The sequence below is a fragment of the Littorina saxatilis genome, linkage group LG8 (assembly GCF_037325665.1).
Source record: "Littorina saxatilis isolate snail1 linkage group LG8, US_GU_Lsax_2.0, whole genome shotgun sequence".
NCBI classification, from domain to species: domain Eukaryota; kingdom Metazoa; phylum Mollusca; class Gastropoda; order Littorinimorpha; family Littorinidae; genus Littorina; species Littorina saxatilis.
The window spans coordinates 32,542,700-32,566,642 of record NC_090252.1 but is presented as its reverse complement, the minus strand read 5'-3'; the positions used below and the strand labels follow the sequence as shown (position 1 = coordinate 32,566,642).

General features: G+C 39.8%; 2 protein-coding genes across 3 annotated transcripts in view; one reads left to right on the top strand and one right to left on the bottom strand.

Moving 5' to 3' along the window:
• The first annotated feature begins 1,747 nt into the window (after positions 1-1,747).
• On the top strand, positions 1,748-9,585 carry LOC138973332 (uncharacterized). The gene is made up of 5 exons (XM_070346059.1): positions 1,748-1,929; positions 4,273-4,380; positions 4,785-4,922; positions 5,257-5,391; positions 8,118-9,585. Exons 1-5 carry the CDS (start codon positions 1,770-1,772, stop codon positions 8,198-8,200), a joined length of 624 nt encoding a protein of 207 aa, XP_070202160.1. The 5' UTR covers positions 1,748-1,769; the 3' UTR covers positions 8,201-9,585.
• A 106-nt stretch (positions 9,586-9,691) lies between these two features.
• The window catches only part of LOC138973333 (uncharacterized), a 21,856-nt gene continuing 7,604 nt past the window's right edge, over positions 9,692-23,943 (bottom strand). For both annotated transcript variants that reach the window (XR_011457966.1, XM_070346060.1), the window contains exons 3-6: positions 23,767-23,817; positions 22,574-22,685; positions 20,944-20,997; positions 9,692-18,738 (exon numbers count right to left, since the gene is read on the bottom strand). Coding sequence is in view for 1 of the 2 variants with exons in the window: in XM_070346060.1 (XP_070202161.1) it covers positions 18,699-18,738; positions 20,944-20,997; positions 22,574-22,685; positions 23,767-23,817 (257 nt within the window). In the remaining variant the exon portion in view is untranslated. The remainder of the gene's footprint in view (positions 18,739-20,943; positions 20,998-22,573; positions 22,686-23,766; positions 23,818-23,943) is intronic.

The following is a 23,943-nucleotide window of genomic DNA, read 5'->3' as shown; positions in this document are numbered from 1 at the left end:
TTACAGGATTGTTGTGTTTGCCATTAACGTATTCTGCAGGCCCTCCACGCATTATGAACGACACTGAGGAGAAGACAGTTGTACTTGGATCCAACGCAGCGTTTCTGTTTGACGTCATTTCTTACAAGAACCTCACAGTCTGCACGCTGGAAGAACCCAGGATAAACGGAACCATTAACTGTTCTTCTGACAAAACGTAAGCTTAACGTCATTCCCGACTTGTGCATGTACACAGATTAAGGGAAACAGTCTAAAAGTAAATGTGTCAGATTTTGGTTACGCCAACCATTGCGGCGGAGGGGGGGGGGGGGGTTGTTGGTTGTGAGAACCTCAACTGATCTGAGAAATATGGATAACATTGATAAACCTGTTACTACAATCTAAAACAAAATTCAAACAATTCCTCGGAACACGATTTTCCTGAACGACGAGTGCTTTGATATAATTATATGTATTGTGCGAATTCTATCGTTCATTGTGAGTATTAGTCTAACTGATATACACATACAATCTCCATTCTTGGCAGAGCATTATGAGTGAACATTGTACTTTGGCTGGACAAGTATAACGTCCCATTGTGTTAAGCAATAACAATTTGCTATTTGATATGACAGCCACAGACGTAATGAATAAACATACGAAACGCATCGGAAATCGAACGTTGCAGATACAACACACTACAAAGTATATTTGCAGCAAAATACGAGAATAGCAAGGGAATGATACAACTGTGTGTGTGTGTGTGTGTGTGTGTGTGTGTGTGTGTGTGTGTGTGTATGTGTATGTATGTGTGCGTGCGTGCGTAAGTGCGTGCGCGCGCGCGCGTGTGTGTGTGTGTGTGTGTGTATGTGTGTGTGTGTGTGTGTGTGTGTGTGTGTGTGTGTGTGTGTGTGTGTGTGTGTGTGTGTGTGTGTGTTCGCCGCGCGCATGTGTGTGTGCGTGTCTGTCTCTGTTTCTGTATGCTCGTCTGTCTGTGCTTTTGTATGTGGAAAACAATTTAACGTGTCATGCTTTGATCAAGCCAACCATTGCGGGTAAGGGGCGGGGTGGGTTGGGTTGGGGTGCGGGAGGGGGGGAGTGGGATGAGGGGAGGTGTGAACAAGGTGGCGGTAAGGGGTTGCTGATATTAGCTTGTAATCATCAAACGTTGCGAGTAAACGTTACCAGATTTGAGAACTTCAACTGATCGGAGAAATACGAGTAACATTAAAAACCTGTTGCTAAAAGTTAAAACAAAGTCAGACATTTCCTCGGAACACGAGGGATATAATATTTGTATTGTGCGAATTATATCGATCATTGTAAGGATATTGTCTAACTGATAATTATACACAGGAAATATCTCCATTCTTGGCAGAGCAGATAAGTGAACATTTTATTTTGGCTGGACACGTACAACGTCCCCTTGTATCAAGCACCAACAATTTGCTAATTGATATGACAGCCACAGACGTAAATAAACATACGAAACTCATTGGGATACAAACGTTGCGGGTGCAACACACTGACAAGTATATTTGCAGCAAAAGTCGAGATTAGCAAGGGTGTGATACAGAAGTGTGTGTATGTGTATGTGTATGTGTGTGTGTGTGTGTGTGTGTGTGTGTGTGTGTGTGTGTGTGTGTATGTGTGTGTGTGTTTTTGTATGTCCGTCTGTCTGTGCATGTGTATGTGCCTGTGCCCGCCATTGCCTGTGTTTCTATATGTATGTTAGTGTATCTATTTCTGCATCTGTGGTCGTATCTCTATTTGCTCTCAGTGAGATAAAGATGAGTGGGACTCCTCCCCGCCTGAGACTGGAGATCAAAGTCAAGAACGCAAGAGAAGAGGACGAAGGAACATGGCGGCTGACCGTAGACAACGGTTTTACTGATAATGCTGGTGTCCCAGTCCTTTCTACTGTCAGCTTCACACTTCATGTATACTCACGTAAGTAAACAGTGTGTTCCTTTCGTCAAAGTCTTCAACCACAAATACTTCCATACTCCTCTTCCTGTGATTTAATACAATTATACATACTCATAGACAGAAAAGCAAGCAGTACGACAAACAGGAAAGCGCATGCATAGGGTTAGTTTTGAACTTGTACATCGGCCTTTGATATTAGCCAATTAGAGCGATTGCTGCATTTGCTATAATTTACTAAATTACAGTGATGCGCTTTTCGTTTAATCGTCCAGGTATTCTTTGTGTTATTGAGATGTTCCGGAAATGGATTTGACTTACTGACCTGCATGTCATGATGTGAAGCTAACAACAACAAGAAATTCCTTCGAGGTAGAAAAAACACCCCCGTTGGTCAAAGGGAAATAACCATTCTTACTGCCACCAACTGAGAAGGTTATTTCCCTTTGACCATTAATATCTCCCTCTATAAGTCCTTGTAGAATCTTAATCCACCAATAACTCCCTAACCGTGTGTTTGACTGGTCCCAATTTTTGTAAGGACCGTCTCAGGAATGTATAAAACCTGTTCACCAAGTTTGGTGACGATCGGTCCGTTCATTCTTCAGATCTATATGCGAACACAAACAAACAAACACATGGAGCGAATCCTATACACACCCCTATATACCGGGGGTGTAAAGACTCGGAAGAAAAAAACCCCGTTTCTTCTTCTTTTCGTGCGCATTTGGTCTTGTGGTTGCGTGTACACACGAATAGGGATCGATTAGGCACAAGCAGGTCTGCACATAAGTTGACCTGGGAGATCGGGAAAATCTCCACCCTTAACCCACCAGGGCTGCGGCCGGGATTTAAACTCACGACCTTTCGTGAATAGTCGCTATTTTGTTCTTGCTCTGGATCGCGCGCGAATGTGTATCTTGGGAATTAGTAAGATGCAGCTCATGTGAAGTATATGTAGCCCTGTCGCGGCTGTACGTGTTTAGGAGCAATACGCATTCTACACTGGCACAGCAACAAACAGTATCAAATGTTTGGACAAATGCTGGCTCTCTATGGAGACACCTAGGAAGTTCCCTAGCGGTAATTGTAAGTGTTCAATCAGAAGGGTGTTTGTACTCTATGTAAAAGCATGGCATGGTCTGTAATCGGAACTGATAACTTGGGCCTTTAAAATGAAGTTGGTGAAATAAAACTCAAGACAGCAATACTTTAGCTTTGTCATAACTTAATCAATTATTTTTCTGATAGTAAAAAAATGAACGTGTTAAGAGTCCGATATGCTCCTAGTTGCCGGTTACATTTTAAAACAAGATTGAATGTTGAACAAATTCAGCATGTTACACATTTAGCAAAAAAAAAAGGATCCATATTGCATTATAACTCTGGCATCTGACATTTAACAACTTCTGAAAGTAAACGTAGGTTGTTTTGTTGTTGGTGTTGTTTTTCTGTGTCAAAAGTGTCAACAGTGGAAGATATTCTCCCATTCTATTCAAACAACACAATAATTAGAAACAAGAATTATTTGCGAACAACTACTCTACAATAACAAACCTCCACTTACTTTGTACATTTATAAGAAAATACCATGTAGAATTTGGGATAGCAGTGGTCTGAAAAAAACTATTGATTTACTTAAACATATTCAAACAAAAAAGAGTTATGGAATGGTATTAGGGTATTATAGTATGGTTGTCAAACTCGTAAAACTATCAAAACATGTAATGTAAGTTTAGTTCAAATTTCAACATTTCAACTTTTAAACGGTCTCAGTGTAACCGATGCGAAAGACTCTTCTCCAATGAACAGGAACAAGAATGTATTCCGCCATATAGCATAACAGCCATTGGAAATTATCCTGGTGCGGAAACACTCATACATCTATTCGCTCCGTGCATAAAGCCAAAAGGCTTCCAACTACAACAACAACAACAACAACAACAACAACAACAACAGAATATCTGAATGTATATATGATAATGTGACCCTCCACCACAGAATGAGTCGCATGTCACCTTTGCATGATTTTCATATTTTTACATTTTCCTCCAGAGTTTTGTATGCTCTATCCAATGGTGAAAACCGTTTTAGAAAAGAGCGAAAACTGTTTGAGTTATAAGCCTGTGACTAAAGTGACCCTCACACTATTACCAGACACTCCCCGGACTTATATTAAGCCTAGCGCAGAACCTCGCGAGGTGACATGCGACTTATTTCGTGGTGGAGGGTCACAGATGTGTAAGTAAAAGGCACATATTGTGAGTACGAATGCTCTCTCTCTCTCTCTATCTCCCTCTCTCTCGACCTGCCCATGTGTCCGGATCAAGATAAACTTTTAATCTGACTTTCGTTTTATAATGACAGAGTCTCCACCAATCAGCCCCGGCATGTCCGCAATGATTGGAGTTGTGGGATTCCTAACCCTTGTCAACGTAGTTCTCGTGGTCTCCGTGGTTTACTTTAGGAAAAAAAGTAAGTTAATTACACTTCTTTTTGCAATTTTTTTGTTTGCTTTTTCTATCGCCTCTCTTTCGCCAACATCAGCAACAACAGTGCAGCAGCAGCTTAAACACCCACCACCTGTCCAGATGTCGAAGAGATGATAATGGTACATGACTGTAGTTGAATGATTCACAGAGTGGTTGCGTTATTGAAGAATTGATTTATTGATTGATTGTTTGTATACAGTTGTGTCATTTGTTGTTATAGGGAGTGAACACGACCGCGGCAACATGCATTGATCAGCTGTATGCATGATTTGTGATTTAGAAAAATGCAGAAGAATCTCTAACCCATTTTCCCCCTGCAGATATACTCATACGCACTTAATTATGTCCATCTCTTTCACTCGACGCGTGACGATGTTTAATTCCCAGGTCAACGCAAAGGCGCTATAAATACTACACGTAACTCAGACAGCCAGGGTGACCCAGACCGAGTCAGTGGTCACAGCTATGAGGAGGTTCCTGATGCAGCTGCCCCCAGACCACCACGCTGCCATCACCATGGACAAGGTCAGTTGTGGTACATCTGAGCGCTGCTGTTATGTTATTATCTAAGTATGTGTGCGCGCGCGCGCGCGTGTGTGTGTGTGTGTGTGTGTGTGTGTGTGTGTGTGTGTGTGTGTGTGTGTGTGTGTGTGCAAGGGTGGGAAGGGGGAATAGTGGATGGGTGTAACATCTTAGCAGTGTGGTTAAAAGTCAAATGTTTTCACATTTTATTCTGACACTTAGATTCGTAAATCTGTAGCTCATTTTTTTTAATTTTTTTTTAGCAAACATGCTTCAAACAAGGGGAAATACAAAGCCAGTTTCACTCACAGATTCTGTCAAAGGCTATATCTTTCAGGACAAACATCACGGCCTGGCAGATTGCCTACAGCACCAACCGGACCTGCTGTTGACAGCCAGCCTGATGATTACCTGCATCCTGTTAACAGCCAGCCCGCTTCGAGTCGAACCAACCAGCCACATGACGCCCCTGGTGTGTGCAGTCCCTTGTCTTGCATGCTTTATCCTCTTAAGACAAGTCGTTATTACTATTGACCCATCCATCAGTTTAAGTTATAGAGAGTAGGAATTTAAAACCATGGTTAATACACAGCACATGATGCCTTTCGTAGGACGGAAGTTTCCTTGTTGTATGTCGTTTTGAACAAAACCAACTGCCCAGACGTTTACCACAATCAACACTTTGTTAGCAGTAATTGCGGCAGTATTTAAAAAAACGAAACAAAACAAAACCCCGTTGAAAATGGCTAGTCCATGGGGGGGAGGGGGGGGAGAGTTATGGCCCTACAGATTGGCATAGTCCGGTAACAAATAAATGTCTCCGCTTAGTCTATCTCTTTTTATTCTTGATTTTCTTTGTGCTCCCTGGTGTGGCTAATTTAATTCCTGCAGTGGTTATTGTATTTTTTTTTAAATCTGCCCTAGGAGGTAACATTTCTTTTTTTCTTTGTTTAAGGTCAAACGTTTCTGAGTAATACACATTTTCGTTACTTAGATAATCATTCGATTGTTAAAGTTCATCAAATGTATAATCTCAGCCTGTATGCATGTACATTCTACGTCACAACAATTGAGTCTCTTTCTGTTTGTTTCCGTTTGTTAGATTGAAGTTTATTTTTCCCAAATACGGTTTCTTGCTCATGTAACGAATGCATGCGGTATGTCTGGTAACAAATTAGGAGAATACAAAAAGAACTTCCTTGAAATTTAAAGTTAACCATATCAGTGAGTCATTTTAATCCCCAATTATCCACTTCTCGCATTCAAATAATTATACAGATTCAATATTTTGCTTTGAGTGGGCAGTTGAGCAATTATGAACACCACGTGGTCGTTTGGACTTTGACCCGGAGGTGTGACCTAGATGTCCTTGTGTAATAAATATTTCCTGCTGTTTATTTTACCTCTTCTTCTCCAGATTGTTCATTGTACTGATATCAACGAAAATTCGTCCGTCAAAAGTCAGAGTTTAGTAACTTATTATAAACCTTGATCTTCTTGACACAAATTAAATCTAATATACATTCCTTCATCATGAAAATGACAGTCCGAACAATTGAGAACTGAAAGGTATCTACATAACGAAACCAACGAATTGCTGAAAAAAATCAGCTAAAGGGGCAGGTGCACATTTTTATGCAAGTATCTTGCGGAATTGCATTCTGATGGTGCTTACGTACTGACGTAATCTCCAAAGATCACGCTGTGCACTTTCAGGGTGAACGGAGCTTATTTTTATACTTTTTATGTAGCAGGTTATTGTGTTCCATTACTTTCATACTGTCAATCTACCTAATGTTATTTTGCTTATTTTATCTTGATACTTTTTAAATTTTAAAAGATTTCATTTTAGTGTACTTTTGTGTTTTATTTAATTACACATTAACATGCTTCTTTTTCTTCTTTCTTGGTATGGACTGGGTTCATCCGAACGTCTGTAGTCCAGACCAAAGCTAATTGAAGCCCGACGGAGCGAAGCGACGGAGGGCTTCAATTCGACTTTGGGAGGGCGTCAATCCACGATGAAGACCGAAAAGTTTCAAATGGAAGCATGTTAATGTTATTGTAATTCAATCTGACGACGATCTCTTTCCTGCTTTCATGCGGTTGTAAACAGACAGAATTGGTTCTGTTCTTACACTACTTTCAGTCCACCTACCTGCAAGGGTCAAGTCCCAAGAAATATGTCTCTGTATTGCTATCGTATCACTCTGCTCCTGTTTTGTTTTCTTTCACACACATTTTCCCTTCTTTTTTGACGGGTTTCTGGACAGCAAACTCTAAAGCAAAATCTTTTCATCACAAAAGCGATCTTTGGAATTGACTGACGTAGTCCGGAAGAATTCATGCATCACATTACGTCACGTATTCGACGTCATCACTTCGCATACCTTATGGTCTCGGTATTTCGTTGGCCTTCATATTTCCTACTTGTAAAATGACCCTCAAAGCTAACCGAGACTAGTTGAGGCTGTATCAATGCGCCTCGCCAGCAGGTTGTTAATGGATTTTTTAGCGAGTGGTTATCGACAATTAATGACCGGTAATTTTTAATGAGTTGGGGCATTCTGACCAATCACAGGATTTGTTTCATTAAATCGCAAACATGATTGAATTACAATTTACGTTAGCTTGTTCTTTATGTTTCTCTTTCTCTATCATATCATGTTTTGATCTTATTTTAAACTCAAATTTTTTTTTCTAAGTTTAGTTTCATTTTATATATATAGGGCAGAGACTGGTGTTGCAAAACCGTTTGGAACCAAACTAACTCACATATGTAAAGAATAGGCTATACATCCAATGTCAATAAGAAGCGACCAGTAGCTTTTGAAAAGTTGCCAAATTTTCTTGTGGCTTTTTTGTTTGATATTGTTTTTTTGTTTGTACCTTTATCATTCACCAGCACGGTGCCCTCAGTGAATTAGAAAACAATGCAGACTCGTACAAGTGTGCACCAAACCAGTGGCAAACGGGCGTCGACATAAACAAGAGACATGCTTATTGCTTGTAAGATAATGGGCTTGTTGTATGACCCATTATCTCAAGATGACACCTCTCAGTTGTGATGAGTTCAAATGACAATCAATATTGCGGCTTCTCGTCAACCGAGACAGACCCTGAGATCCTGTCCAAAGCACTGAAGTCCTGGTTGTAGCAAAGTGTTTACGCTAACTTATCAATCTCATTTTCTTCCAGCAGCTACACCGAGAGGACCGTATGATTCTCTGGAGATGTCAGACGTCGGGCTCCGGTCACCCTACTCCCAGCTCGAAATGTAGTCACTGAGACCGTGGCTACCGGACCACATCGAGACTCAGTCAACGGTCCTTGCAACAAATTGTTTTTATGCAGGAAGTGGATGATTGTATATCAGATTCATCGCACGTTTTCTGTGTGCTTCTGAAGCACTTTCAGTCAGCCGACATGCGCATGAATGTTTACTGAGTAATTAGGAGGCAAACTTGAATCGGTCACGAGTAGCTTTATATGTTAAAGAGACGTTTAAACCATCAAGAAACCAATCATGAATGCTCTGGACGGCTGCAGTTTTAATTATAACAATACTCGAAAGATATTTAATGTAATACAAATGTAAACCATCCCAACACGGCCATTCAGACTACCAGTCAAGTGAATTGTATGGACTTGTGGTTTATTACAAACACCACATTTATTGCAACGTTGTCACTGACTTTATTATCAGATGGTAGGAATTGAGTAATATTTGGCACAAGACCAAGTGCGAACGGAAACGATCCTGTAATCCATGACATGGGTTACAGAATCACGAAAATACCCGGCATGCTTCCCCCGAAATCGTCGTATGGCTGCCTTAATTGCGGGGTAAAACGGTCATACACGTGAAACCCCAATCATGCAATTGCATGAGTGAACGTGGGACTTTAGCCCATTAAGGAAGAAGGAGAAGAAAAAAAGTTATTTTTGGGAGGGATTTTTGTCCTTACTAAATGTTCCTTCATTTTGTTTTTATTCGTTTACCTTTTAGATAATCTTGGTTTTTTTTGGTTGTTTTGCATGATTGCTTTGTTGTGAAATATTTACCCTTTTGTAACGTGGTTACTATTCGTGCACTTTTTTGTAAATTATTTATTGTTTGAATTGTTTAATATTTTTTATTTGTGCATGCACTATAATTGTTTTTTTTGTAGATAAGTTTACACTTTTGCTATATAGAAATATAACAACATTACTCATTTTAGGAAAGTGGAAAGTGCTTTCATATATTTGACATGTTTTGTCAAGAGCCAACCATTTTTGATAAGCCTTATTGTGAGCAGCCTATGTTTTGTCAATTTCCAATAAACGGCTGTGTGTCTTAAACTTGCATTTATAGGGCGATGCACAATACAGGGTGGCCATGTGTGATGAATACTTTTTGTTTTTAATCCACATTTATTACCTTTACGTTTACACACAAAAAAGCCTAGATAATATACATCGTTTCGATGACAATAATCAAAATATTGCAAGATGAAGTACTACAATTATTCAGGTAATACGACCAGATCAGCTGAACACAGCATTTCTAAAGGGGTTGAATAGCACCCACGAACATATTGAAAATAGTCGATCGAACGTGTAATTTGTGGACACACTGATACACTGGAGGTGTACATGTCTCAATAAACTATTTGTGATTTTACCATTTATTTTTGTCCTGTCCTTTCAAATTGACACACACACACACACACACACACACACACACACACACACACACACACACACACACACACACACACACACACATCAAAAGTGACCAAACTTTATTTATGAAGAAACAAAAATAATAATAATGAAAACGTAGAATAAACTATGCATAGATTCGCGTTGTTGAGCAAAGGAGTGTCTTTCCTCAGATGAGCAAAACAAGCGTCATGCTCAGAACAGGTGCACGCGCTATGAAGAGGGTAGTTCATACAAAATGATCTATTTTCAGTTTGCTCACACGTTTTTATTTTTTTTACCAGATTTTCATTTAATTTGAAAGTGAAGCATACATAGCAGTTCTTTAACATCGGACTTAGTCTTGCAAATGAGCACCAATGACTCCAAAACGCAAAACTATAACAATAGCATCAAACTCTGAATAAGGCACCTTCGCAATTTGCTGCAAAAACCCTGGTCTGTCGATTATCAGTTTGCTGTGTATAACATTAAAATGACTTGATACTTTCAAACAAGTCATCTTTCTGTGCACATTCCAGTCAAAATATATACAACATTTTTTGATTAAATTGACAAAATATTATGTTTCAGAATGTGTTAAAATGTAACAAGATCAAAAGCATAGAGCACTGCTAGTGAAAAAAAGCGCTGTGCTTAAAAATGATGCACAACTGATTTGAAACAAATATTTCTATAATTAAGCTTACATTCAACGTTAATCTGACACTGTAACATGCCCATGTTCTTTTTCTGTATGTGCCATCCTCTTTGTGGATGAGGGCATACATCAGACATTAGTGTGTCCTTAAAGATACACTCTTACACAAGTTAATGATCATGTAACCTCAATCAGGTCGGTACATAGAGTAAGATCATGTTTCCACTTGGTCACATTAGCACAACTCGAAAGCCTGTATGGTTCATGTGCCGAATGTGATTTGTTTGTTACAAAAATAATGTTGCTTTAATTCAATGCTTCCTGTTGACAACAAATTGACATTTTGCATAGTAGAACATTAATTGGCATAATAACATGTATAAATCATGCAAATTACCTTGCATGTAATTAATGGCAAGCAGCATTTCCAACGAATACGATGTTGTAGTACCAAGTTCTTGCATATATCTTTGCTTTCAAAACAAACAAAGAAGGGCTTGCAGTATTTGATAAAATGCTCCGTGATTCTCAAACAGGCATGCGGACATTTTTACTGTGATTTCATAAACATTTTGCAATACCACTGACTATAACTATTTCACTCTCATCTGTAAAGCAACAGCACAAACAACACATTCTAATTAGCATGGCGCAAACGAACAAAAGTAAGCTAAACGATATGACATAAAAAAGTCAAATGTAAGTCAAGAAAGAACCTATCCAGAAATAGAAACAAAATTCTGCTGCAATATCCATATTGTAATGTTAAATATGACTAACTAATTAGGTATCTACTTAAAACTATACCAGAAAACACAACTGTGTTCTTTTCATAGCTGAAAACCAGTCAAAGTAAGTGAGTGGAGGGCAACTCTTTTTTAATCGCAAGTAACCACTGTGCAGCATTTTGTGTTTTGAAAATAGGAGCAACAAAATTCACACAAGCTCAAATAGGTCCTGATATGTTCCTCAATATTAAGATTTTAACCCAGATCAGTGCTCTATAATTATGTCATCTAAAAAGTGAGTTTAATAATCAGACAGTTGTTTTCAGATTAAAGGCACAGTAAGTCTCCCGTAAACCATCACTGAGCTCCCCGAGCCTCTACATGCAGTACAAGCATACTTCCATTTGAACGCTCACCGAACGGGAACATCCTGGCTGCATTCTGTCGAGAGTGAGACAGTTTCAAAGAATTTATTTTCGTGGACTATCCGAACGGACAATCAGGCGCCTCGTTTTGGCGCTAGACCTAACTTTGACAATTTAAATAATAAATTGACAGCTTGTTACACAAACATTTTTAAATCATAAAAGAAATATGTTTTCATCAAGACAAGATCAGTACAATTCGAAGTTTTGAAAGTTTGAAAAAAGAAAAGCTCGGAAACGTGTCACGCAAAACGTCTTTCTAATAGCAGACGACGGTTCTGCATAGCGCCAGTTCCTCTGAACGGTTCCACCGCTCTAGTTCCTGTGACTCGCAGCCGTTTGTTGCGTTTTAGGTTCAGAGGTACACAATAACGTGCTATTACAGATAAGATTACAGCGAGTCGCATTGAAATCACAAACTGACGACTAAATTGTGAAAAAAAGTAAACTGGATCACACAGGTTTACGATGGTTCAAGGTAAGATAAACCAAGCAAACATACATTATTTGAAATTGCTCGCTCTTTACGGAGGGCACCAAGGATGTTCTCAAGCGGTGAGTGTTTAAATGAAAGGGTGTTTGTACTGTGTGTAAAAGCCTGACAGTGTCTGTGAAGATTTACGGGAGGCTGACTGTGCCTTTAATAAAACCCAAGAAAAGTAAGTTATTGGAGGTTGGATTTTGGACAAAACTAAACAGTTATTTTTTCAATCTCTCTGGGTCAGACAGATCCATCACAAATCTAAGTGATCACCTGTCCGACCTGCACTGAAAATAAGGGCCATTACAGATTCTGAGCGTCCAAACACCAAGTCTATACTCTGTGCGTTAAAGACAGAAATATGACCTTAGAAACATAGACATATGATTTGTTTTCATTAAACTAAACTGTTAACTAACGTTGGGGTCCTTGGATTAACCTTTCGTCAAACATTAAAGATAAAATCTGATGCTTCCAGCATTTAACCCAAACAAAATGAGGACGGAGTTTGAAAGTAACATAAACAAAAAAGTCGTAGGTCGTCAACACCCCGAGTTAAGGACAAAAGGCCAGTTTTGTAAATGGAAGCTGAAAATAAAACAACAACAACTACTACTCCTTCTACTACAACTACTATACTACTACTACTACTACTGTTAACAAAAGCGGCGATTGATGTGTTGATGTCTAGGTTTATTTCTTTTCATATTTAGCATTAAAAGGATGAAGTTAATATGTACATCACATCACACAAGTCATTGTAACTTCTGGCTGATCAGCATGCAAAATATAAATTGGCAGAGTGTTACAACAACTCTTGACACGTGGAAGTTATGAACAAACATACAAACACCGTGAACAACCAAGATAACGTTGCCATTACAAATAAATGCAAACCTGAATAATGAAACTAGCTTCTTAAATAGAAAATAAAACAAAAGCCAAGAAACAACGATCATATTGACATTAAACAGCTTGCCTTTTTAATTTGCCCTTTCTCAGTTCAACAACATAATTATAGCACCAAATATGTCAACTATGACTTCAACGTGGATAATAAAAAAGTGGCAGTGACAAAAAAAGACGTTTTCTAGAAATTCCTGTAAGTATTTTTAAATCATACGTTAGAGTTGCGTCCCTGACGGTACAGAAAACAACAACACGCCACCGAAAAATCCCGACAGAGTTATTTCCTAACAACGTTTAATGAGATCGGCAAGGTGTGATAGTGGTACGACGTCACACTAGGCAGTGTAGCATGTAAGACGTCACACTGGGCAGTGTAGGATAGCTGTAAGACGTCACACTGGGCAGTGTAGGCTATAGCTGTAAGACGTCACACTAGGCAATGTAGGATATATAGCTGTAAGACGTCACACTGGGCAGTGTAGGATAGCTGTAAGACGACACTTTCTTTCTTTCTTTCTTTATTTGGTGTTTAACGTCGTTTTCAACCAGTAAGACGACACACTGGGCAGTGTAGGCTATAGCTGTAAGACGTCACACTAGGCAATGTAGGATATATAACTGTAAGACGTCACACTGGGCAGTGTAGGATAGCTGTAAGACGTCACACTGGGCAGTGTAGGCTATAGCTGTAAGACGTCACACTAGGCAATGTAGGATATATAGCTGTAAAACGTCACACTTGGCAGGGTAGGATATAGCTGTAAGACGTCGCACTAGGCAGTGTAGGATATAGCTGTAAGACGTCACACTAGGCAGTGTAGGATATAGCTGTAAGACGTCACACTAGGCAGTGTAGGATATAGCTGTAAGACGTCACACTAGGCAGTGTAGGATATAGCTGTAAGACGTCACACTAGGCAGTGTAGGATATAGCTGTAAGACGTCACACTAGGCAGTGTAGGATATAGCTGTAAGACGTCACACTAGGCAGAGTAGGATATAGCTGTAAGACGTCACACTAGGCAGAGTAGGATATAGCTGTAAGACGTCACACTGGGCAGTGTAGGATATAGCTGCAATAGCTTCAGCTCAGGTAGAACAAAATATAACATGCATTGTAAAACATAATCAGCTTGCCTAGCTGTGTTTTGGGCTCATTTATGCAGTGTAAAACAAAGAAGATCCTAAAGATACCTTCCTCCCGTGCACAGTCGAGTTAACTATCACATCATTATCTTTGTTCCCACCTCTGCTTCTTTCCATCTGTAAACTAGAAGGGGTGTTTATTTTCGATAACCACTCAGCAACAACAACAAATAACTACCCAGCAACCAGCCCAAATCATCGATCGCTCATACGTTGAGAAGCTACATATAGTGATCACTACTTTTAGCAACTAAAAAGTTCCAAACGTTCGAATGTAAAACATGTACATCCATGGAGCAGACAACACAAACATACCGTATTTAAACAAACAACCACATGCTTGAACAAACAAAATCTGCTATAAAATTCCATGAGTTCGGTTGCTTTCTGAATCAAAACCTACATTGTACAAACCATCGGCTCGAGCAAAGTCTCAAGGAAAGTAACTCTCATACTTTGTGTAGAGACTAAAGTTGCTGCCTTTTTTTGATTTCTACACACTCGGCCATTTCGACAAAAAGACTGCGATTTGTCTGTCAATTATCAACTATATTTCATGTAAACAAAAAAGAACACACGATCGGGTGCGAAAGCAAATGCACACATCCTTGAATTTTAAGAGAATGAAGCGGTTCCATACCCTGGTTTGCCCCAGAAAACCGAAATTCATACAGTATTTGATGTTGGAACACGGGGGAAAAAAACACATTTCTTTGCAACACAAAAACATGAAAAGAATACAACAGTTCAACGGCGTAACTATGTACATAATTTTATCCCGAACCAAAAAAACTGCTGTGAAGTGTTAGCAGAATTAAAGGTACTGAACTTGTCAAATCCAGGTGCACGGAGCCCCTGGGGCTTTTAGTCATACCTCAGGCAGCTATCCGTTAGAAGAACTACCAAGTTTCATTGACTTGCACCCAAAGAGTCAAGAACTGCGATTTGTTTACGAATTAATTTCGTACTCGGACCCGGCTGGTCTTGACCTATTTTTGGATCTAAATTTAGATCAGGTAGATCACCACATCATGCACAAAAAGACACGTCACTAGCAAACTATGTCAGACATCATCATGAGTTTGTGTAAAACAAAATGGAGGCCGGAATCACTCAGTTGAATCGAACTCCGACCAAACACCACGTAATAACTAGGTTAATTTATGCACTCGCGTGAACAAGAAACTGTCGAGCTTCACAGATGTCGTCGTTGGGTAGTTTTGGGTTTGTTTTACTACCATAGGAGGATTTTTGAACTGTAAATGCACTCAGCTGCAACAAAAACGCAAAACGAAGGCTGTGAGCTGCACTGTGCCTTTAAATGATTTTCACGAAACTGTTTTCATCTAAGCTCTGCAATCACAATATGTACAGCGAAAAGTCTTAACAAATGATGGAAAGGTGCATACTAAAATATTACTGAACTAAAACAAGATGACAGCTCTGTGCATTTTCCACTGGAAGAAAGGCGACGCAAAGTTTACGTCGTCACATGCTAGTATGACCTGCTCGCTTGAACATCTGGGCCGCTTTTGGGCGCTGTACTTACATTTCAAAAACTAGGTTCACAACATGGCTCCCTGATAGTGTGCACTTTTGCAACATCAAAATAATGACCCAAAAATATGTTTTGTGTCTTTTTGCAAGACCAGCTTTTTGGTCGGTCGGAGGGGAGCATATCGACTTCTGTCTTATCTTTATGGATCAAACCACCAAACATCTTATAATTATTGGAACGCAACGTTAATTGTGGTATGATGACAGCGCAACTTATTCCGCTAAACGTCTTTGATGAGATTTGACATTATCCAGAAAAGTGAAAATGACGTGACGTAACACAATTTCTGAAATGCAAGGCCTCCTGGTGCTCCTATGTGTTGCACACAAACAATCTTTTTACTTGCTGTTTAACACCTTCCAATTACTTGATAGTTCACTCAGAAATATCTACTCTGCTGATATTGCCGTTTTTTGCAACAAAGTGTTTTTTTCTGAAGTGCATTTTTCATAAGAACTGGACTGCTTTGCCTTAAAATTGCGTGTAGCTGCTGCCATTTTTGGGTACCAAGAAAAGCTGTTTCAGAGACTATATAATAATAATAATAATAATAAATGAGCATTTATATAGCGCAACATCATAACTTTACAATTATGCTCTTTGCGCTTGACACATTTAAAATTAAAACACAGTTATACAAGCATTTACATCTACATTCATAGTCAGCAACGCTTAATTAAAAACATACACCATCAAACATACATTACAAAAGATTCTTCCACAAACTAAGTAATAAAAACATGAATAAAATAGGTAGTGAAAACAAGAAAATACCAGCTGAATACCCTTAATCAAACAGAACATGTTATCAACAATACTGAAAACAGCCCTAGATGTTTATATACATTATCGCATTTTCACTAAAACAACAAATACACTACATGTAGCCTACTGATGGACTAAGAAAACAAAATCAGGGGTTGTATTTCTTGAAGAGGTGCGTTTTAAGTGCTCGGTTGAATGCTTGGGGTGACTGAGAGTGGCGGATGTGAAAGGGGAGAGAATTCCATTGTGTGGGTGCGCAGAAAGTAAAAGTGCGTTGTCCGTATGTTTTGGTTTTGGTGTGTGGAATGGTGAGGATGCGACAGTCAGAAGAGGCACGGAGTTGTCTTGCTGGAGAATAGACGGTGAGGAGTTCAGAGAAGTAAGCAGGAGACGAGCCAGAAAAAAAGTTAAAGCAGAGGGTGGACAGTTTGTAGTCAATGCGGGCTTGAATAGGTAACCAGTGCAGTGTGTGAAGAAGTGGTGTTGCGTGATCTCGTTTTCGTGCTTTCAGAATGAGGCGTGCTGCCGAGTTTTGGACTTTTTGTAGTTTATGCAGGAGGTACAGAGGACAGCCAGAGAGAAGAGAGTTGCAGTAGTCAAGTTTAGAAAGAACAAAGGCACAGACAAGAGTGTTAGTTGTTTGAGAGGAGAGTGTGTGGCGAATGGTGCTGATCTTACGAAGCTCAAAATAAGCTGCTCTACAGACTAAAGATATATGTTTGTTAAGGGTCATGTCAGATGAAAGGGTGAATCCAAGGTTTCTAGCTGATGGTGAGAAAAGATTGTCGGTGTTGCCTATTTGAACAGAAACAGGTTGGGGAGAGGGACATGTAGTGTTCTTCTTTTTGCACAGTAAGACTTCAGTCTTATCATCATTCAGCTTAAGTTTGTTATCGACCATCCAAGATTTAACATCAGTGATGCATGTCTGATTGGTCTGGATGGCGGAATGTGTCTCTGCAGGGGGACTGGGTTTATACAGCTGGGTGTCATCAGCAAAAGACTGATTTAAAACAGAATGGACAGAATGCATCTGTCTGTCAAATGAAACCAAATTTACCCGGGAGCCCTGTTTGTTACTCGTCTAATAGGGCATTACATGTTCACCAAAGCCGAGGTTACTAAAACAAATATATAATGGGACATTCTGGGGAAATTGTGCCGCTGTAAGTACTCAATAATAATGCAACTTTTTGATTATTTCGATTCATTACATCATCCAAAATGTTTGGAATGAAGCAAATGAATAAAAATACAAGAATTACGGGTTAAAAAAAATTTTGCCGTCGAAGCGAATCGAACCCGGTGTAATTTACACGAGAAAATTACTCCCACAAGATTTGTACTCCGGAGTAAACATTTCGTACGAAAATGTTAATCCCTTTACGAAAAAACTACTCCCCTATAACACGAGAAAATAACTTCCAACGACAGGTGTGTTTTGAGTAAACATTTCGGTCGAAAATGTTACTCCCCTGACAAATAAATAACGATTAAATTATTCCACCCTAACACGAGCAATTTACTGCCCACGCAAGGTGTACGCAACCTTTACTCCACTGTCCCCTGTTAGTCCTGGTGGTGGAAGGGTGGAGGGAGGGTAGCGCGACATTCGTTTGCGCGAGATCACATATTGGCATTATCCCTTCGCCCGCATCCAATTTTTGCCTACGAGATTTTTACTGTAAGGAACAATTTGGGGAGTCAAAATTTCGTAGAGGGAGTAACTTGTTCGTACATTGGGGAGTTCTCGGAGTAAGAATTTCGTACGACATTTTTACTCTGGAATAAATTGTTCGTGGAGTAAAAATGTCGTGTTACACCGGGACCACAAAAGTAAGGAACAGCGAATAATCGGGCGCTTTACCAACTGTCGAGCTATTCTGTCGCACTGCAGGCAAGGGAGATTTTAACTTCAAATATTATAATTTCAAGCGTAACCGATATTGCTGCTACGAAATGCATTAACCAATCGCCAAAAGGCGCTAACGTTATTGCATAAAAGGATTACCCTTCCCGTATTCTCGATGACATACAAAGGACTTAGTTCTGGAGAACGACGATCTATGGACGGTTTATTATATAAAGGGAAGCAAGCGATAAAAACGGGCGTCGATAGAGCCAATGAACTGTGATGTCTACTTGTAGTGTTTCATTCACTTGTAAAATACCTTATTGTCCTTGGAGAATGAATTCGCTCACAGAAGTTCGGACTTCTATCACGAGGGATAGCGTGCAGAGACAGAATCGCGCCACCCAATTTTCCCCCTTGCATGCGTGTATTCGTGTTCGTGCACACAGGGATGTTTGGACACCGAGGAGAGTCTGCCGAAAGTTGAATCTGGGAAATAAATCCCTCGCCAAGCGTGGGGAACAAACCCACGCCGACTGTGATTCGACGTCTTCAGCTTTCACCTTCACTACAGAGCTTGCAGCTCAGTATTTTCGCCATCCGCCGATCTGCAAACAGATATTGACAGGGAGATAAATAAATGTAAGGGTTTCATGGTTTTGTTATAGTTAACATGTCAGGTCGTAGCATACATTCTTTAGAGGATACATCTGACAGGGAATCTTAAGATGAATGAATGTCTCAAATTGAGAGTATAAAGTAGTGTTGCTGAATATTGAGACAGGTTGCAGAGTAGAGAGTTTACACGGATTACAAGATCTTTCCTTCTTCGCCCCACCAATAATTAATTGACAATGCGGGGAAGGAACGATGAAAAGAAAGGATGAAGATCATAAACACGACGGATTCAGTTCACAACTTACACAACAGATACACAAGGGAAGAAAGACTAATGATTATGGATAAGACAGTATGAGGGACTCTGTCGTTAAAGGCACAGTAAGCCTCCCGTAAACCATCACAGAGCTCCCCGAGCGTCTACATACAGTCCAAGCATACTTCCATTTGAACGCTCACCGAACGGGAACATCCTGGCTGCTTTCTGTCGAGCGTGAGAAATTTTCAAAGAATTTATTTTCGTGGACTTAGCCTTTACCAATAATGGCGCCTCGTTTTGGTGCTGGCTGTTATGAATATTCAATACCGGAAATCACGCCCGGACAGTAAGCCTCCTGTAAACTACTGTCAGGCTTTTATAGTACACACAGTACAAACACCCTTCCATTTGAACGCTCACCAAACGGGAACATCCTAGGTGCCCTACGTAAAGAGCGAGTAATTTTTAAAGAATTAAATTTGCAGATTGTCAAAAATGAGTTACTTCCCTTCGGGTCTCATTCAGAAAAGCCCGGAAGCAGGGTCACGCAAGGGTCGTAGCAGACGACGGTTTATCAGTACATATCGCCGTTCCTCTCAACAGTCAAAAGCCATCGCTAGAGTTCTTGTGAACCACAGCCGTTTGTTTCGTGCATAAAAACGTGCTATTGTAGATAAGCTCACATCGAGTCGCATTCAAATGACTAACTGACGACTACATGGTGAACAAGAGGCGAAGCCTTCAAGGCTCACGTAAGAAATCGACAAACAGTAACACAAACTCAATCACTCCGTCACACATACACACACACACACACACACACACACACACACACACACACACACACACACACACACACACACACACACACACACACAGTAAGCATAGGTGAAACTGTGCAAGAAAGCGAGACCCTGGATCTGCCAAGTAGTCTCGGCCCGCTCACAATAAGAATGACCGAGACGTTCAGTAATTCCTTTGCGTGACGTCTAACCCTCTTACGTCATAATGTGGCGTCTTCAAATAGTTTCTATCACACACGTCAAACACTTTTGACCGAGACTGACGTAATCCATAGACTCGGAAATGTTAAAGTTTCTAACACACACACACACACACACACACACACACACACGCACGCACGCACGCACGCACGCACAGACAGACAAAGTTTATCATCGCATAGGCTACACTTACGTGAGCCAAAAAGGGAAACTGGATCACACGGGTTCACGATGGCTCAGGGGTAAGATAAACCACGCAAAAATAAATTGAAAATTGTTCGCTCTTTACGGAGGGCACCTAGGATGTTCTCAATCGGTGAGTGTTTAAATGAAAGGGTGTTTGTACTGTGTGTAAAAGCCTGACCGTATCTGTGATGGTTTACGGGAGGCTTACTGTGCCTTTAATGTGACTTTTGGTCAAAATCTGTCAGGAATGAAGCAGTAAGTAAATGAGGTAAACACGAAGTGCATGAGACACAACAATACCATGATGGAAAGAGGGATATAGAAAAAGAACGAGAGAGAGAGAGAGAGAGAGAGAGAGAGAGAGAGAGAGAGAGAGAGAGACAGACAGACAGACAGACAGAGACAGACAGAGACAGACAGAGAGGGGGGAGAGACAGAGAGGGGGGGAGACACAGAGAGAGAAATATAGGGAGAAGGAGAGAGAGACAGAGGGAAGGACAGAGAATCAGAAAGAGACAGAGAAAGACAGATTATTATATAATTATATATATACAGAATTGGAGGGAGAGAGAGAGAGAGAGAGAGAGAGAGAGAGAGAGAGAGAGAGAGAGAGAGAGAGGGAGAGAGAGAGAGTGAGAGAGAGAGAGAGAGATAGATAGGGGGAGAGAGAGAGAGAGAGAGAGAGAGAGAGAGAGAGAGAGAGAGAGAGAGAGAGAGAGAGAGAGAGAGAAAGAGGAACATGTTACCCGTCGAGGTGGTCTCCCTTGTTTCTCCGTGGAAGGTAACTCTTTCGCCCTCGGCTATCGGTATACAGAATAGAACGTAATTAGAGATAGCATATTAGAAGGTTTGAATTCCTCCCTTCACGATCCTGCTCTGCGTACGGGTGAAGTTGACTAGATAAGCCTTCTTCCCCTGTTTGTAGACTATATAGGCAGGACGTGGATGACACATCTAAACAAGTCGCGTAAGGCGAAAATACAACATTTAGTCAAGTAGCTGTCGAACTCACAGAATGAAACTGAACGCAATGCAATTTTTCAGCAAGACCGTATACTCGTAGCATCGTCAGTCCACCGCTCATGGCAAAGGCAGTGAAATTGACAAGAAGAGCGGGGTAGTAGTTGCGCTAAGAAGGATAGCACGCTTTTCTGTACCTCTCTTCGTTTTAACTTTCTGAGCGTGTTTTTAATCCAAACATATCATATCTATATGTTTTTGGAATCAGGAACCGACAAGAAATAAGATGAAAGTGTTTTTAAATTGATTTCGAAAATTTAATTTTGATAATAATTTTTATATTTTTAATTTTCAGAGCTTGTTTTTAATCCAATTATAACATATTTATATGTTTTTGGAATCAGAAAATGATGGAGAATAAGATAAATGTAAATTTGGATCGTTTTATACAAAAAATATTTTTTTTTACAATTTTCAGATTTTTAATGACCAAAGTCATTAATTAATTTTTAGGCCACCACGCTGAAATGCAATACCGAAGTACGGGCTTTGTCGAAGACTACTTGACCAAAATGTCAACCAATTTGGTTGAAAAATGAGAGCGTGACAGTGCCGCCTCAACTTTCACGAAAAGCCGGATTTGACGTCATCAAAGACATTTATCAAAAAAATTGAAAAAAAACGTCTCGGGATATCATACCCAGGAACTCTCATGTCAAATTTCATAAAGATCGGTCCAGTAGTTTAGTCTGAATCGCTCTACACACACACACGCACGCACGCACAGACACACACACATACACCACGACCCTCGTCTCGATTCCCCCCTCTACGTTAAAACATTTAGTCAAAACTTGACTAAATGTAAAAAAAAGGTGTGAATTTTCAGTGGCAACTGTAATGACGTATTTGTTGTCCACATGCTGTGATTTGTCAAGGTAAAAGTTTTTGTTTTTTTACTCTCATCTGTGTGTGTGTGTGTGTGTGTGCGTGTGTGTGTGTGTGTGTGTGTGTGTGTGTGTGTGTGTGTGTGTGCGTGCGTGCGTGTGTGTGTGTGTGTGTGTGTGTGTGTGTGTGTGTGTGTGTGTGTGTGTGTGTGTGTGTTTTGTTGTCTTTGTGTCCTTCTTTGGTAATGTGTCACACATGGCCTTACATTTGTATTGTGTTTAAAATATGTTTTTTCGCCATTTCCTTGGGCATTTTAGATTTTCTGCAAAATCGTGTGAGCAAACATTAATTTGAATGTTTAACTCATTTTCGATGCGATTTCTACATTGTTACCAATTGTCATGAGTCACAAAAATACACCTATTCTAAGCATTATAAGTGCTCAAGGCAGTCTGTCACTCAAACACAACTTCTTTTATGGACGTGTTTCTCTGTCTAAATGATAATTAATTCCCTAGCCGTACTCACCGTTTTTTGTGTCGAACATAAACGATGACGCAAACAGACACCAGTGCGAGCACAGCTGTTGCCCCGACTGATATTCCAATAATAGTGTTCGACTTTAGTGAAGAGGATGCATCTGCATTCAAAGAAAACAAGTCGCGTAAGGCGAAAATACAACATTTAGTCAAGCTGTCGAACTCACAGAATAAAACTGAACGCACTGCACTTTTTCAGAAAACTCGTAGCATCGTCAGTCCTTCGCTCGTGGCAAAGGCAGTGAAATTGACAATCCAGAATAGCGCGGTAGTGGTTGTGCTGAGCAGGATAGCACGCTTTTCTGTATCTCTATTCTTTTTAACTTTCTGAGCTTGTTTTTAAACCAAACATATAATATCTATATGTTTTTGGAATCAGGAACCGACAAGGAATAAGATTAAAAATGTTTTTAAATCGATTTCGGACATTTAATTTTAATCATAATGTTTATATTTTTTAATTTTCAGAGCTTGGGTTTAATCCGAATATAACATATGTATATGTTTTTGGAATCAGAAAATAATGAAAAATAAGATGAAATTGTTTTTGGATCGTTTTATAAACAAATGATTTTGATTACAATTTTCAGATTTTTAATGACCAAAGTAATCAATTAATTTGTACGCCTTTGCAAAGTCCGGCGTTTGTCGAAGATTGCTTAGCCAAAATTCCAATCAATGTCATTGAAAAATGAGGGTGTGACAGTGCCGCCTCAACTTTTACAAAAAGCCGGATATGACGTCATTAAAGACATTTATCGAAAAAATGAAAAACAACATCTGGGGATATATTTCCCAGGATTTCACGTACAAAATGTCATAAAGATCGGTCCAGTAGTTTACTCTGAATCGCTCTACACACATACACACACACAGACACACATACACCACGACCCTCGTCTCGATTCCCCCTCTATGTTAAAACATTATTAGTCAAAACTCGTCACGTTACCCTAAACCAACTTATATTTTTTGTTTGGCCTTAAAGTTCCGTGTCGAAAAAAAGAAGAAACGATTATTTGTAATAATTATGTCACTACACCTTGAACGTATTGTGTGTATCCTTTTCGACTTAAGACTTTCATATCGATCATATATTGCACACACACAACAAATATATAGATCAACAGTCATATTCTGCTGATCGGGTATACAAGCCATTTAAGAAAAAAAGAATCTTACTGTTTTCTTTAAAGTCCGATTTGTTTGCTTGGAATTTGTTCGTGGTTACCTCTGCAACAGAGGAAAACAACTTGTAGAAAAATCTGAGGCTGAGTAAAAGAAAAACAAATACTTCCGCGAACGCACACACACACACACAAATAAATACACACACACACACACAAATAAATACGTATA